General features: G+C 41.1%; 1 protein-coding gene across 2 annotated transcripts in view; it reads right to left on the minus strand.

Moving 5' to 3' along the window:
* The window catches only part of Thsd7b (thrombospondin type 1 domain containing 7B), an 848,740-nt gene that overhangs the window by 435,554 nt on the left and 395,685 nt on the right, over positions 1–17,501 (minus strand). For both annotated transcript variants that reach the window (XM_028874962.2, XM_028874961.2), the window contains exon 7: positions 14,181–14,378. In XM_028874962.2, coding sequence (XP_028730795.1) covers positions 14,181–14,378 — 198 coding nt within the window. The remainder of the gene's footprint in view (positions 1–14,180; positions 14,379–17,501) is intronic.

Genomic DNA, 17,501 nt, shown 5'->3' on the forward strand with positions numbered 1-17,501 from the left:
CCCCCAGCTCACCCCCCATTTACTGTGAGTACATCACATCCTCTAGTCTGACTTAATCCAAAGAAAGTTAAAAAAAAAAAAAAAGGGACGAACATTGTTTTTCTTCCCTAGGCTTAGGATAAATATTCATTGGACATGATTCTAGGACTGGACTCCTTGACAAGTTCCTACAGCAGAGGGTCTAACTTGTCTCTCTCTCTCTCACACACACACACAGGCACACAGGAAAAAAGAAAAGAAACAATGACCAAATGTCTTCCTAGTCATCAAAAGAGAAAGTTACTATTCCCCTCATAGACTGTTCCTTATATATCCTCAGATACCTTATGAAGAACAAATCTTATTTATTAGTCATATGATGACTTCAAGGTAAGGGGATTTTCTTTAGATGATATATAAGATTCTAATTTACAGCATAGTTTCATTTTAGATTATAATTACAACGCTCTAGAAATATACTACAAATTTTCTGATCTTAATTTTATAAATTAATAAACACTACTATTAAGTATTAAATAACATTAACACTGAATTAAACATAAGCCTTTCTCTGTGATTTGGAAGTGTGGATAATACTACTCATATTGGAGATGACTGAAACATATATCCTCATTTTGCCTCGTAATAGAGGTGCTCTGGTAATGTACTGGCTCCCAGCTCTAGGAATAAATGAGTATCCTCAACTGCAGGGCAGTTGAGAAAATACAGAAGTGTACTGTCTAACACAACAACAGATAGTCGGCAGAGCTATCCTCCAAAACAGTACAGAGTCCCATTGCACTAAGACTGAGGTTGGGGTCCAGTTTATGTGGAAATGATTCCAAGTTCACACTGAGCCTCCCACTTCCATTGGCACTGCCTAAACAGAACATGTCTTCTCAGGTTAAGTCAAGACTCCGTACAGTTCAATTTTTATCAGTTTCTCTTTGGAATGATTCAGAGAAATCACCTCTCCTTCTCAATAAATCATTACTTCAATGTAATTTGGTAAGTTAATGCAACACGAAGGATTGCTTTTGTGCTCAGAACTTTGCTTTCCCTTCAGCAAACTCCCTTAGATTTCCTAATAGGGTGGCATTAACAATTTGATCATGACCGCCCTCTCAGAACACTTCCACTGTGGTGGACTGAAAAACTAACTCTATTTTTAACAGCCGTTTCCTATCTCTGCTTTGCGTTTTCCCGTATCTCCTTTTTCAGCAAATCTGCTCTTCTCACTACTCACAACCCAGCATGCTGAAGAAATTCGAAATTGCTTAGCTGTCTGGATGTGATCAAGATTAGAATGACAGTTGCCAGGGAAAACCAGACAACTAAGTAGTGTATCTCTAACCGGAATTCCCTCTGTGCTGGAAGGAAACGTGTGTGGGCTGCGTGTTTGCGCTGGGCCCACTGATCTCGCTTAGCCACTCTGAGGAAAAGAGAGGTGTTAAGTTTACAGAGTAGTTAGAAATAAGTTGCGTGAGCTCACCATAGTGATTGGCACAAGCACCCTTAGTACTGCATTGCGAGTGACTTTCAGGTCACATTGGACTTAAAACAAAACCCCAAACCACCTCCATTAGCGAGAGCCATTGCACAGGTCTGCAAGACATCAGTGCACTCTCTGTCACTGATAAAGTAAAACCAGTTTAGACTCCCTGGACTGGAAACTCAAATTTCTGCTGTTGGATAGGAGTAGTTGTGTGATTTTTCGGGCATCGAAATTTCTGAGCTGCAAAGCTGGAATGTGAATAATAATTGCACACTAGGCTGTCTTATGACTGAATTTAAATAACTGTTCTAAGCTCAGTAAACGTTTGTTGAGTTTCTTAATATACCAGACACTCTGGCACCACCCCAAGAATAAAGCAATGAAAGAGTCAAGGTTTCTCCCCTTGAGAAGCTAGGAGTCAAATAGGAGAAGTAGGTAAGTGAGGGGCAATTTCAATACACTGCAGTAACAGTGTCAATGACTAAATCATAAGGTGTTAGGAGAACACCGAAGACAGGCCTATCAAGGAAGACCTTGTCTAAACAGGCCATGCAAACCCTGATTGACACTGGCTTTAACAAGAAGAAATGTATTGTCTTGTATAATAGCTGGTGCTTATGTGGTTGTTTGGAGATGTCAACCATGTCTTCTAGGACCCGGAGTTGCTTTCAGTGTCCGCTCCCCGGCACACAGTAGTCACAGTTTCATTATGAAGCCACATCTTCTCGGTTATAAGTGGGATTACAGCCACAGCTAAAACAACTGGCTTTCTTGGTCAAAGTCCTTTTCTCATGTCCTGTAAACTCCAGATTAACGCCCACAGATTGCTAAACTAGATATCTGCAGATGCAGGTAGATTACCATAACCGGCTATGACACAGTCGCTTGAGTGATGAGTGTGGTATTTGCCTGGGATTCGGAGCCAGTGGGAAAGTGTCAAGGTGGAAATAAAGGCAGAAAAGTGTCTCAGGCAGGAAAAATGCATGATCATGGCATGCAGGCAACCTGCTGCAGATGTAATACAGCTGAGGGGACAGTTGGGAGACCCGAGTTCCTAGATGCTCACTCTGAGCTAAAGATATGGAGTAAGAAAATTATTGTTATTGTAAATAAAATCCCTAAATTCACTTTCAACCATGATAGCTTTAATTTGTATTTTTACTTTGAAATAAGTATCTCTGACATCTTTGCACAGATGATTCTTTCCTCTGGGTCTGTAAGACACTCTAGTGAGTATGGACTAAATGGCAGAGCACGAAGGACTGTATACTATTGATTCTTCATTTTGATCCATCAACCAGTTAAAGTACATCTCTTTAGTTTCTTATCTATATTTTTCAGTTATTTTAGATCAACTCTGGTCTAAAAATATTGAATGGAAAATTCCAGAAGTAAACCAAAAGTTTTACATTGTATGTCACTGTGAGTAGTGTAATGGAATTTCCTTCTACCCTGCTCCATCATGCTTGGGTTCTGAGCCTTCTTTTTGTTTAACATATCCATGGTACATATGCTACCTTCTTATTAGTCATCTATAGCCCTGTCAGTGATCAGTGAGCTGTCAGAGCATGGAAGTGCTGTGTTCATGCAGCTTTCATGTAGAATCCTGCTGCTCCCTCACCATGCCTACAGATGTTATGAATCTCTTATTGGGCCTAACTTAGAAGCCAAACTTTAGCACAAGCATATGTTACATAAAGATATCACAGCACCTGTATATTAAGAGGCTGGTAGTATGCTCAGTTTCAGGTACCCATTTGGAGTCTCAGAATGTATCCTGATAAGGATGATTATTATATATTCTCTTTTAGCTTATTAACTAAAAGATCTTATATAGAACAATAATTAAAAACATTTTCTAATTGATTTTCAGTGGGGTACATGGACCTTCCCAACTGATTCATTTCTTTATACTTACTATACTTAAATGGGCACATTTTTGGTAAGCCTATCACTGCAGTTGAATCCATCATATTAGATATGCATTTAAATTAATATTCTTTACTTTTTCTGTCTGTACATAAGAGAAACTGGGATTCTGTGCCAAGAGCTACAACTAGGACTGGTGTGAAATATGACATTAAGTACATTTCTAAGTGAGAAAAAAAATGTAACTCTATGGCTAGCACAATAAGGAAGCACCGTTGTCAATACGCTAATGGAACACGGAAACTGAGGGCATATCCAGAAGAAGTTGGAAGGAACAGAAAGGGGAGGCACCTCTCATGATTTTATCATAAGGACTACATTTTGAAGTATTAGTACAAGCTATGGCTCACTTTGCTTCTTGGAGCATATGGAACGGACATAGACAGTCAACTCCCCAATAAGAAATTTGGAAGAGACAGTAAAAGAAGACATTCCTGTGAGGTGCAGGCACACACGGAAAGCAATTTATTCCATCTACACTATTTCTAAACAGGGAAACCTTGAAAATCCAGTGTATACTTAGTGTGATTAGGAAATGTGGGAGGAACAGTGATGGCACACAATAATTTATTTAGGCGCATCAATAATAGAGGAACAGGATGGCTGCTTTCCCACAATGTCTAGGATGTAACAGGGAGGAAGGAGGAAGTAATTCAGAACACAATGCCTGTTTATCGGGAGACAGCACACAGTGACTGTATTTAAACCTGCATTGCAGCTCTTCTCTTTAGCATTTAAATTGATTCACCAGTTTATATCTATTCCCCACCTTCCTGCCCAACTCAGACGGTGAAACTGTGATTAGAATGAGCCTCTATTTTCTCTTTTGGATTCCTTCATTGACAAACAGTATTAGAGTTTCATCTTTAATTTTGCTGCAAAGCATCTAAATGGAAGGGAATGAGGAACTTGGCTATCGGAACTCTCAAATTTAATCTCCTTTGCAGTCTGATTCCTGCAGCGTGAATACACAGTCCGATCTTATTGGCACTTTCAACTGCAATGCCAGGTTCATTTCAAAATTTAATACAATGTATTTGTCATCACCACACTTCCCTCCGTAAGGACCCTGCTACCAAATGGCTACCAGTTGGTGGTCTGAGAAGGATATCTTGCTGAAAATGAGAACTGTCCTCTAAACTGAAATAACTAATCTCACATATTGTATGTCTCCTGTTTTTGCAGGGAACACCATTGTTCTCTCCCATTTGATCTTTTAGTAATCTGTCCAGGTAACAATAAAGAAGTAGAGGAATATTTACTCACTGCCAGCTTCAGAAAGAGAGTAACGTATTTCATGGATTTCACAAATAACTTCCCCCGCAGGAAGCAAGAGACAACAGATTACAATCAATCAATACTGCCGTTGATTCTCAGTGTCAGCCATGCCTCCACAGTTCTGACCCACTGCTGTTACACTCTGACATGACCAGGCAGCCCACCAGCCCCATCTGGCTCCGAACCGTGTTTCTCAATCGGTGGTCCCCGCATCACCACTGTCTTCATTACTGAAGAATGTATTAGAACCTGAAATTCCTTGGCTCCCTCCGCCGAATCATATCATCTATGCCAGCAGCCAAAATTTGTGTCTCCACAAGCCTTCAAGGTGATTTGATTTACACTAACTTGTTAACTATTGATCTAGAAGAAAATAGATGGAGTCACATGATTCTTTAACATCTCAGAACTGATTGCCCTGTCCCGTGAGCGACTGTTGAATGCAGGCATTTATGATAGCCTGCTCACACTTGTTTCAAGTTGAGGAGTAGAAGGGTTGAGCGAAGACCATGCCTACCATGTCTAGTGAGTTCAACCATTTATTCCATTACACATTACACATCTGTGACTATTGCCTCCTCTTTACAGAGAAAGCACAAATAAGTTTTTTTTTTTTTTTTTTTTTTTTTTTTTTTTTTTTTTTTGTGTGTGTGTGTGTGTGTGTGTGTGTGTATGTGTGTAAAATTAGAGTTTCTGGACACTCTCCCCCTCAGGTTGTCTTCTGGAGGTTAAGAAGAAGCAATCCTTTACCTCTGCCAATTAAACCCTGAGGACTTTCCACTCACTCTGACCAATGGGGATAGATACCTTGTCTAAACACCTCAAGAGTACTGCTTGTACCTCCTATCACTACTCACCATTACCATCACGTTATGCTCTATCTGCAGTATGAGTAGGTTTATCTATACACACACACACACACACACACACACACATGCACAATTAGATATAAAGAAATACCATGCATCTTCAATTAAACTTCAAGCTCTTTGAAGACAATGACATTGCTCTTTTCATCCTTGAAGCCACCATGACTCTGTATATGACCTGACACACAGTGAGTAGAAATGTGTTTCCAAGGTAGCCTTGCTTTCCAGGATGTTTCTAACCTTCTGTCCCTGTTGGCCCTTAATTCTCTTATTCTACCTGCCACTGAAAGAGTAGTCAATCACCACCCTTTGATAGACAAACTATTCACTAAGGTCATGTGTTCTCCTCTTAGGCAATGAAAGGCTTTGCTTAAATGTTACTTGGAATGTAATATATTTAAGGGAAAATGCATACTGGAGAAACTTGGGGCTCTCCTAGAAAGCCTTTAGAGAAGTGTCTGCAGACAATAGATTTTCCTACATAAACCCTATCTAAACTTTTATTTTCTTCTTCTAATCATCTGCTTTTCTAAATTAAGTTTTATTTTTCAAAAGGAACCTAGCCAGTTGTGGTGGCACACACCTTTATCCCAGCACTCTGGAGGCAGAGGAAGGCAGTGTTACTATTTTGATCCTGCCCCTTGGCAACACCCTATGCCCTGACATAAAAGCCTATTCTTAAGGGAACACTCCACCCATTTCTCTCTTCTCTCTCTCTTTCTCCTTCTGCTCTCTTCCCAGGAGGTGTGCACCTCTGGAACCCCTCGCCCTTCTCTCTCTCCCTATCTCTATCTTTCCCTCTTTCTCTCTCCCCCTTCTCTTCCCCTCTACCGAATAAAACTCTTCACTGAGTACTGTCTGCATGGCATCTCTGTCTCTCACCCACCCTGGGGCACCTCGGCTCTACCTGCTAGAACCCCCTAAATAGCTTACAATATCATAACATTGGTACCCAATGTTTCTCTGTAAGTTCAAGGCCAGCCTGGTCTACAAAACAAGTTCCAAGACAGGTAGGGCGGTTACACAGAGAAACCCTGTTTCAAAACAACAACAGAAGAAGAAGAGGAGGAGGAGAGAAAAGGAAAGGAAAGGAAAAAGAAAAGAAAAGGAGGGAGGGAGAGAATCTGTTTTTCCCATTCCTATTCATGACCATCCAATACATTCTTGAGCCCATCAGCCCTCTACAAAATGAAAACATAAATAACCTGTCTTCCAAAAATTACATGACAATTGGTGGAAAACAAGACTCAGACAGGACACGAATTACCCAGATGTCCTAACTAGAAAATAAATGGAATGTGATATTATTTTGTTGTTATTGTTTTCAAAGGGAGTACCAAAGAGGTTCATAAAAGTTCTTAGGTTGTTAATAAATAATTGACAAAATAAAACATTGAAAATATTAAATAGGCTCTGATTTTTCCTTTGGAAGGTGACTCTTTAAATGCTGTGGTCATTGCAGTCTGAGTCCTCTGAACCTTCTGCCTTCTGCAGGAATGAATCCACTAAACCCTTCCAAGCACAGTTATCTTTGAGATACACTACACAAAACTCCTGCCAAGATTCTGGGGCAACGAGTAAGGGTGAGGAATTGACACTGGAAAGAAAGAGGGCTAAGGTACACGTGAATACATAGTTGCCACAAGGCAGTGATAGCTAGACCTCGAGTTCATTCCAATCATTTCCTAAAGGTTCCTGTCTAGGAACGTGAATGTCCTGGGAAGGCTCCAGTAGCCAGAGAAAATCCCCAGGTCACAAGATGCATGTGTATCACTGAGTGTTCCATATTTACATGTTCAAGAATGGTCAGTGGTTAGTGAGGGGGGAGGTTCTTCCTGGGTTTGCAAACTACAGCTTATGCTAGGATCCACTATTTCTCATTAATCCAAAATATCATTTGTCCGGACTCTCATTGTTATGTAAAATACACATTTTTACCTTCTCTTTGATCTCTTTAAAAGGTGCAATATAATTTAAGAATCACATCCTGATGTAAAGGTAGGTGCTTTGCTTTCTGGTTGAAAAGAGAAACAAGAGTCTTCCTTAAAAAAAAAAAAATCCAATTATCATCATCCTTTCTAAAACACACATCTTAATAAACTGCAGATTTATTTCAAACCAAGTTACCATGGCTCAAATGTTTTAGAAAATTCATATTTGAAATTTGTTTCAGATCTTCTAAATCTCAGCAGTGGTTCTAATTTGAATACATCTCTTTAATATGTGTCTTCACCACAGGAATCTACTTATGTGGTAAAGAAATGTCTGACAAATTAGTACCCTAATGTCCAATAAAATAAGTTCTGTGCTGAAATGAAATTTAGAAAGTCTTCTAAGAGATATAAAAGGTATACAGAAGGGGAACTAAAGCTATGCCCAAGAAACACAAGATGCAGCGCAATCCAAGGGCTTGGAAACGAAAGACTTGGCAAACAAGGGGTCCTACTTAGAAGCTCCATGAAGCACAACTAATAAAACGGTCTCTGGAGTTTAACATTAGCGTCACAGGCAAGCCATCGAATGTTCCTTGAGCTAGAAATAAAACAAACAAACAAAGAGTCCAAGTCTAAGCATAGGTTTAAAAATATTAAACCATCTTAATCCAACTCAAATAAATAATATCCTGGCAGGTTTCACTAAACAAAGCTGACCCTGTAAGGATTCCAGCATCCTTGGTGTCAGTACTTTAAGTGAATGTACTTGAGGTAAGATTAAAGAATAACTTCTTGGATTGTTATTGAAAGGCAAGAAAGCCTGCAGGAATGCCCTTGAGGGACTAGACGGATGGCCCCTTGGTTAAGAGAGTGTACTATGGCAACTCATAACCACTCCTAACTCTAGCTCAGAGGATCCACCGCCATCTTCTGGCTTCTGAGAGAACTATACTCATGTGAACAGCCCCTTCCCCCACCCATAATTTAAAAATTGTTGAGTCAGGCTGATCCAAGGCTTTCTCAGAGGTCCGACCATGAAAAGACAAAGAAACCTAGTTCTGTGTCATTGCCCGAGGTTGGGGGGTGGGGGCAGACTTGGCAAGTTTCAGGTGGGGGCTGGGGCCAAGGCCTGGAAGGAGTTATTGTTTTGGTTCCTGGGAACTTGGCTATTCGCCCTGAAGAGACTGGAGTTATGAGTCCCAAGGCTGCTATCTCTGACACCCTTAAGATATTCTGTTTCCCCTGTGAGACACCGTTTGATTAGCTACCGACTTCTGTCCTGTTTCTTCTTTAATAACTGTATATAAGGTTTTATGTATAAATACATACATATAATATGTATGTATCAAATAAATGTTTTGCATGAGCCATCAGCATGTGTGAGACCTCCTGGTCCCAAACTTTCTTATCTTCTCACACCCTGGTCATCTCTCTCTCAGGAATCGGTCAATGGAAAACAGCCTACTTGTCCAGAATAAAATAAAATGTTATAAAATAAAGAAAAAAAATGTCTTCAAGGTGGAAAGCAAAGCCACCTTAGAGGTAGGAAATTGTTTCTCGTGCTTAATGAAACATTTATATCAGCAAGATGTAGGGCAGAGATGAAAATAAGAAGCATTGTACCTAAGGGTTCTTGTGTGACAACCCAGAAGGATTCTAACTCAACGTTCCTGTCAATATTTGAGCCTTGGTCCTCCTGATATAGTCTACCTTAGTAGGCAGATCATTCACTTCCTATGAGTACAGAATGTGTTACATTATCTCTGAATAAATATGCTTGTTGAAATATACAAAATAAAAAGCTATTTCTTCTTTCTAGAAAGAATATTTGATAAAGCATGGAGCAGAGAAGGTATTGGCTGCCCTGAGTCTGATGAGACCTTGGGCAGATCCACATTTAGCCCACCTGTAGAACATCTTTGAGACATGGAGGAAGGTCCAAATGGTCACTTGGATCCACTAGATCTAGTCCCTTGTCAGTGGGGAGGTTTTTGCAGCCTCTCCTGAAGATGCCACACGCCGATACAATCATCTACAGGAGTCACCAGGGAAATGAGACAGTGAACTTATTTTATGTTTGGGATCAGAGTCTAAGCCACAGGAAGGAAATGTAATGTCCTCCAAGGGGAAAAAGGGTTGGGCTGGCATTTTCGGAACATTCAAAATGGCTCCTTTGAAGTGCAGAAATGTTTACCAAGGAGTCAAGAACAAAGCTGTGCACACTTTACCCAGTGACTTCGGTGGACCCACAGTAATGAGAAGATGCTGGGTAGAAAGGAAGTCAAAAGCACTCCACCACTCAAAGTCCTGGAAATCAGATCCCACAGCTGGGGAAATCCCCAGATACCTGATGAATTGGATCCTAGGTCATCCATAGGTCACATTTTTGTGCGTGGAAGCAGAGGCCAACATTGGGGTTTCTACCTCTACTGTTCTCTGACCTTTTTTTCCAAGACCTCGGAGTTTGCTGTTCTTGAGGCACTAGGAACTAGACAGATCCCTGACAGGCAGATAGGAAAAGGGGGCACAGAGAGATTGTGAAGATGCAAATTCCTGGCTTCTTCCTCATCCTCCTGACCTGAGAGAAAGGTCTGCTGGGCTCCCCCCACACCTTATCTGTGGGGCTTCTATTCTGCCTAACCCAGCAAGCTGGTAAAATATATTCACATTTCCTGAAGGTGTTTGCCTATCAAGCACCTCGCCCATTACACACACACTTTTGTTTGTTGTGTGTTTCAACTGAAAAACTCAAAATTAGGCCAGAGGTCTTATGCCACTAAAAGCACTTAACTCACTAGTCTCTCCCAGAGAAAAGGGCTTTTAGTTCCCCTTCTGCTCTGCAGAGAGTCTTTCCTTCTGCCTTTGTGTCTGTCATTTTTATCCCACTCCACCTGGGGTTTGTATGTGTGTGTATGTGTGTGTGTGTGCATACACACGCATGTTACTAGTATATAGTTTTCTTGGGTGCAGGGAGGGGGACAGCTCCAGGATTAAGGTGTTTGTAGTGTGAGGACTGTAGTTTAGATCCCTAGGCCCCAAGCAAATGCCTGGAAATCATAATAGCCAGCCTAAATTTCCAGAGCTCAGAAGATGGAGAGAGGGCATCTCTGGCTGGCTGGCTGACAGACTGGCTGAATCGGTAAGCTCTGGCTTCAACGGGGGAGACCCAGCCTCAGTGAATAATGGAAAGCAATTGAGGAAAACTTGCAATGTCAACCTTGTGTTGCTACGTGCATGCACACAGGTGCACACACAAACATGTGAACATTTTATATATATATATATAAACACTGCATGCCACACAAATATACATGAGGGGAAAAAAATCCCTCGCTTCTAAGTCTGAATGGGACATGGATATTTCATGAGATTGTGGAATTTTTTTTCCTGTATATTTCTATCCAAAGTCCTGACACAGACTTATAAACAAACCTAAGGAAGACAAAGCCAGCTGCCCTTGGAAAGTCTAGTGGATTTCAAGTCTGATTGGATCTAATATGAGCTTTGGAGTTTCTCATATCAAGTATAAGACAATTTCTTCTGGCCACATCCATTTAGCTTGAGATAAATTGAGACAAAAACTCTTTAAAGCAATTGAGAAACTCCCTGTGATGAAAAGCCAACTATCAACTGTCACAAGCAAAGAAACTCCCAGGAAACTGTGTATCTCAAACACTCCTTCCTCAACCACTTAAATGAGTGGCGGCAGCTCTGTCAATGCTGTGGTTATGTGAAGACCCTGCTAACACTAACACATGGGAAGTCAGACAGGAAGCTCTCCTGTCAAACCTTCACAGCCAATCACAGAGGCGCATGGCTTCTGAGTCACACAAGATCCAACCAGACCGCGTTTGCTCACGTCTCTCACCAGCTATGAGATTGTTTCAGCTACCGGGAGGAGGTCAGCATGTTCCTGTCATCATGGTGGTGGCTGCTGCCTCACAAACAGTGAAGTTCATCAAGGCACTTAAAAACCCACAGACTTCCCAGAGCTAATGTGAGCACTTAGGAATTTCATCTCTCCCCATAGAAACGGACTATGTCAGCCAAAAGCTACATTTAAATCCGTTCACAGGAATAAGTAATAAAGCCTTGAAACTGCTGTGTCATGGGAAAGGGAAGACACTACAACCACTGAAGAGGACAGAGCATGCCTGACTCTGCCTACACACTATGGAGGGAACCTCTAATGCTATGGGAAAAGGTTGTCATGACAACTTGCCAGTACCTGCCATGAGATGACCAGAGTACTATGACCAGTTGCTATGGGACCCAACCATATGAGCTTTCCATTTTCTCAGCTGAAGGATGGGAGGAAGATACAGATTTGCTGGTTCTAATCTGTCTGCACTGTATATAATACTGCTGTGTGCCCCATTTCCACAGACCAACATAGTAACAAGTACTCATTGTAAGCTTGCTTTGAAAAGTGGGGTGCCAGGAATATCCCTAACCACATTCATATGCCTACTTTAACCCTCAGAACCTTAACAATCGAAGGTCGTTTTTATTAAAGACCTAAAGGAAAATATGCCTCTACAAATTAAATGATTTGACCAGCCGGCAGGCAGCAAGTGGGGTGAAATCCAAACAGGGTGGAAGGAAAGCCCAGGACTGAACCTTCCCCATTCTTCAGATAACACACTCAATACAGAATGCTTCTGGGAGGGATCACTTGGGTTTTCTCCACAACAAGCAATTCCCCCACACCAACTAGGTATCCTACAATTCAAGTCCACTTCCATGAACTATTTTCATGGAAATAGCCTTAAGTCAAACCTCACTCGGATAACAATACCCCAGGTTGTCACCCCTGCTGTAAATCACACATCCTATAAATCCTTTCTCAGACACCAGAACTTTCCCAGGTAGCTTAAAGAACCTAAGGAAACATTTTACTTACATTTACAGCTTTACTATAAAGAATAATATAAGTTACACAGATAAATAGCTAGATGAAAGAGATGAATTAGGCAAGGTCAGGCACTTTCTGAGTGGTATGGATATAGACAAAGGAGATGCATTCAGTTGAGTACAGAGCATCCAGGCCCTCTCTGGGCATGCCTGACTCTGCCTACATCTCCACATAGCCACGTGGAAGGAAGTTCTGATCTCTGAACTCCATAGTCCAGGGATCTTTGTAGAGCTTTTACCTGTAGGGATGATTAATAATGAGCCCACCTCCAGCCCATTTCCACTTCCTTGTGGTTGAAGATTAGGAATAAAAGTTCCTAACTTCTAGTAATGGTTTGGTCTTTTAAGGAGCCAGCTACACTGAGACACCAACTCAGAGGCAACTTGTTAGAGCAAAAGTCACTTCTATCACCCATGGAAACTTAAAGGAACGTATGAGCTTCATGTCATAAGTTAACGTCAGTGATCAAATAATAGAGCAGAAGACTCTCCCGGAACCTGCACTCCCTGGGAAATTACAAGGAGTCCAGAATGAGTGTGCCAAGAAACAGGGAAAAGAACAAATTATACTTTCCTTCTTATAAGTTATAATACTAGGAAAACACCGTGGACGTGATCTTATTTGCCTGCTCTAATAAGGCACACCTTGCCCCCATGTAAACATTATGTGGTTGTATTAGGAGCAGGGACGATTAGTTCCAACTATTTATTGCAGCTACTGCAATCTGCTGTCGCCTTCTATTTAATTAAACAACCATCTGCTTTCTGCAGGGAAACAATAAACCATTTAATAAAAAAAATGTACATTTTCCTACTTACATTAGCTATTTTAGAGAAAGAAAAAGAGGATAAAGAAGTAAAGGAGAAAGGCCGCAGAGAGAAGAGGGAGGAAGACATAAAGGAAGCAACAGTGTGCCAGATGTCAGCCCTGTGAAGATGTTAATATCCATTCTGAATCCGCTTTGTAATTTCCTCCCATTCTGTGGATTGCTTCGCTCCACAAGTCAAAACATTTCATCCCACACGCGAAGAGTATTGTGAATGGGGACTCACATTGCAGAGCTGATTAGGAGACATGCTCCACATCCCTCCGAGAAATGGAGTTCTTTTTAATCTCCAGGATAAAGATTTTTAAATGTCACTTTTCTCACTGCCATATGACTTACATATTTTTAAACCACACTTCATTTCCAAGAAGCACTGTACCAAAAGCTTGGTGATCAAGGACAGACATCATTGTTAATAATTGTGTAAATCCTGACAGCTTATCTTTAAAAATGGCTTGTTGAAAATGTTAGCATTATATCCAGAACTGATTCTGGTCTAATGTTATTATAAATGAAAAGATTTTACTTAATCTTCCCCCCTTCCCCCCCCCGCCCCTTTTCTTTTTAACCCTGGCATCTTTAACAGGTAGCATTTTGTTAACACTTATAAAGGCATGTCATAAACTGATCTTAACAAAAGGAAATAAAACTTGTCCTGTATTCATAAGCTGGCACAGTTTTGTTTGTTATTTGTCTTGATAAATTAAAAAAAAAAACTCTGAAGAATTCTGTGGGTTCAGAGTGGTGTGTTTAAGCATAATCAAACAGTGCATTTAGCGCTATTTTGTGGTTCTCATATGAAGTGATCACAGCTCACCCTACAGCAACTTGTCACCTACTTCACCATAAATACCCCAATATAGGAGTTTCCTGCCCTCCAGAAAATGACCTTTGAAGAGTACCACTGCCCCTGGTTGGATATAAGTCAATCCTGCAGTATGTCACCATGTCCCACCTCTTTCATTCTGACAGACAGCCTTCAGGATGCGATGTCCCAGGCCACATTTCCCATGATCAGGGATGCAGATCCCTTCGGAAGCAAGCCATCGGTGACACATTGGATCCTCGCAAGGCACAGATTCTACCAGGTGAGGGCAGTGCCCCGTGGGCCCTGTAGATTCCATGAGAACATGGCGTTGTCTCATTCTAAAGCCTAAAAGGAGAGAGAAAGCACAACTTTCAGTATTTCACCGATCCTTCAAAGGCAAAGGAGCAGTTGCTGGGCTGCAGATGGAACTTCCCCTGTGAATACTTGCAGCTCTGATAACACTTGCATGTGTTATCTCGGTGTGTTTTATTTATGAGATGGAGGGATATGAAATGGAAAGGAAAAGAGAAATGTGGGAAAGAATGCGAGTGTAAAAGTGTCTTCCAAGAGACGACAGACAGGGCAGATGGAATCAGATGAAATAATGAACAGGGTGCATCTAATGGCGTCCGTAATCCAGGAGCTTCGGTGAAGACCCACAGCCGTACTTGCTCACAGATACATCCGCATTTCATTTTTAGATTGCTTTCAGCGTCCTGTTGCTTTACATTAAACAGCACATTTACACCTTTGCCTATGCCTGGTGCCTGACCATTCACAGCTTCCTGCTTTGACAGTTCCCTGTATGGCTTCTCTGAGATTCCCACGTCAGCATGTCTATATAGATGGTGTCTCTAAGACTTCATTCTCTATCCTAACTGGGCATGTTTTCTCAAATTCTCATCGTCAGAGCCTGTAATAAGGACATAGGCAGGTTTTGAAATGGTACAGAATTACAAACTATACTTCAATAGGAGTAAGGCAGGTACATACAGAGGAAAGATCAACTGTAATACTGTAAAATATGACAAAGACTATAAGAAAATGAAGGGTGTGGACTTGCTCCAAAAGGCTTTATTATTCAGCTTTCTTGATCTGGTGTCATGAGAGAACATGGGCATTTTCATAATATCTCTCTCTCTTTTGTCTAAATACCAGAAATAGAAGCTATACTTTGTTTTTACACAACATATTTGTTTTAAATATTTTAAAGTAACATTGAAAAACAATAACAACAACATGACTTTATGAAAAGAATGAATGACTGAATAAGAACTACCTGAGACCCATTAATGACATGACTTGCAATCCTTGGTTCTCTTGATATATATATTACTTTCATGGGCATAGATCTCACCCACATTATCTTCCAAGGTTATGTTCAAATTCTGTCAACACATCATGGTCTTTCAGTTTCTTTTTCAAAACTGCTTCTCATATGTCTTCAGTCTGGGCTCAAACTCACTCCAGAGGTGAAGACAATTATGAACTTCTCATTCTCCTGTCTCTATTTCCCAAGTGCTGGGATTATAGGCATGTGTCACCATGTCTGGTTTTTGTGGTAAGGGAGATTGATTGCAGGACTTCCTCAATGCTAGGTGAGTGCTCTACCAACTAAGCTGCATCTGTAGCCAAAAAAAATCCTTTAATTTAACACCTCATATGTTTAAACTTCCAGTCCCAAGTTGGTAGTGCTGTTTGGGAAGTGGTAAAGCCTCTAGAAAGTGGAACCTTGCCGGAGGAAGTAGCTCACTGGAGGAGGGCCTTGACATTTGACAGCTTGGTCTCTCTCCTGTTCACTAATCCACTTCTTGACTGCAGAGGCAATGTGACTGGTCACTTCAGGCTCCTGTCACCATTCCTTCCCCATCATTATGGATTTTATCTCTTGAGCTGTAACATCAGATAAACCTTTCTTCTCTGCTGGGGATGCTATGAATGTGTGGCTCTGATTGGTTGATAAATAAAATGCTGATTGGTCAGTAGCCAGGCAGGAAGTATAAGTGGGACAAGCAGAGAAGAGAATTCTGGGAGGTGGAAGGCTGAGTCAAGAGACGCTGCCAGCCCCAGCCAGGAGAAACAACATGTAAAGATACCAGTAAGCCATGTGGCAAGGTATAGATTTATAGAAATGGGTTAATTTAAGATGTAAGAGCTAGTCAATAGTTAGCCTGAGCTGATGGTCAAGCAATTTTAATTAATATGAGCTTCTGAGTGATTATTTTATAAGTGGTTGCAGGGTCTGTAGGGCTGGGCCGGACTGGAGAAAACTCCAGCTACACTTCTCCTTGATTTTTTTTTTTTGGGGGGGGGGGCGGGAAGGCGGTGGAGACATGGTTTCTTTGTGTAGCTTTGTGCCTTTCCTGGAACTCACTCACTCAGTAGCCCAGGCTAGCCTTCAATTCACATAGATCTACCTGCCTCTGCCTCCTGAGTGCTGGGATTAAAAGTGTGTGCCACCACCTCCTGACTGAGTCCTTGATTTTTGCGAGGTATTTGATCATCGCAAGACAGAAAATAACTAATACACTACTTAGACATCATTTAGCAGATAGTGACTGTTACAATGATACTAAAATTCCTAAGTTTAAGGTCAATTAAAATAATAATAACAACAGAGATTACTGCTCTGTTATCAATCTAGCTCCACACCATTAAATACTCAAAATACAACCTACAGAAAGCTCAGCCTCATTCTTTGGGAACTCAAGGACAGCTACAAGGGCACTCAACTACACTTGGCATAAATTAAAGACTTCTCAGCTCTTGCTACCACATGACTTGAATGCCCTCTACTTTTACACATAACGCCCGTGCCCTGCTTATTTCCTGGCATTTGTTTGTACTTGTTTAGCTCTTGTCTTTGAACAAGAAATAGCATGATTTACACTTTGACAACAGTACAGAAACTTAGCATTCTCTATGGAGGGATTTGGGTGTCCTATTCCTGGAGCTTAAAGCCAGTGAGGGGCTCATGCCATTTCCCTCTATAAATCATGTTGCATCCATCTTGCCATAAATCTATAGAGTGCATATCCTCAGCCAATAAATTCTTTCAGGCTCTTGTGTGTGTGTGTGTGTGTGTGTGTGTGTGTGTGTGTGTGTGTGTGCTGCCCTTGTCCAGATGCTAAGTAGGATCAAATCACAACACAAGCTCAGCATAAAACAAGCACCATGGCTTCCTGTTCTACTTAACTTACTCACACACTGGCATCCATGCCTGCAGTAAACAACAGGGTTTCCCAGGTGTTCTATTCCAAGAGAAATATAACACCAAGTTCACCATGGCTGGGACAGCCAATGTTTCATAATTATTGAACTCTATGTTAGCCAAATATTATTATTCAGCAAATATTAAAAACCATGTGAATATTGATGCCCTGCATTGGAGGAAGGACAAGAGACAAACGTCTAACTCTCATTTCCATATAACTCAAGAAGGAGAAAGGGCCTGCACAGCAATTAACC

The sequence above is a fragment of the Peromyscus leucopus genome, chromosome 15 (genome assembly GCF_004664715.2).
Source record: "Peromyscus leucopus breed LL Stock chromosome 15, UCI_PerLeu_2.1, whole genome shotgun sequence".
In the NCBI taxonomy this organism is placed as follows: Eukaryota; Metazoa; Chordata; class Mammalia; order Rodentia; family Cricetidae; genus Peromyscus; species Peromyscus leucopus.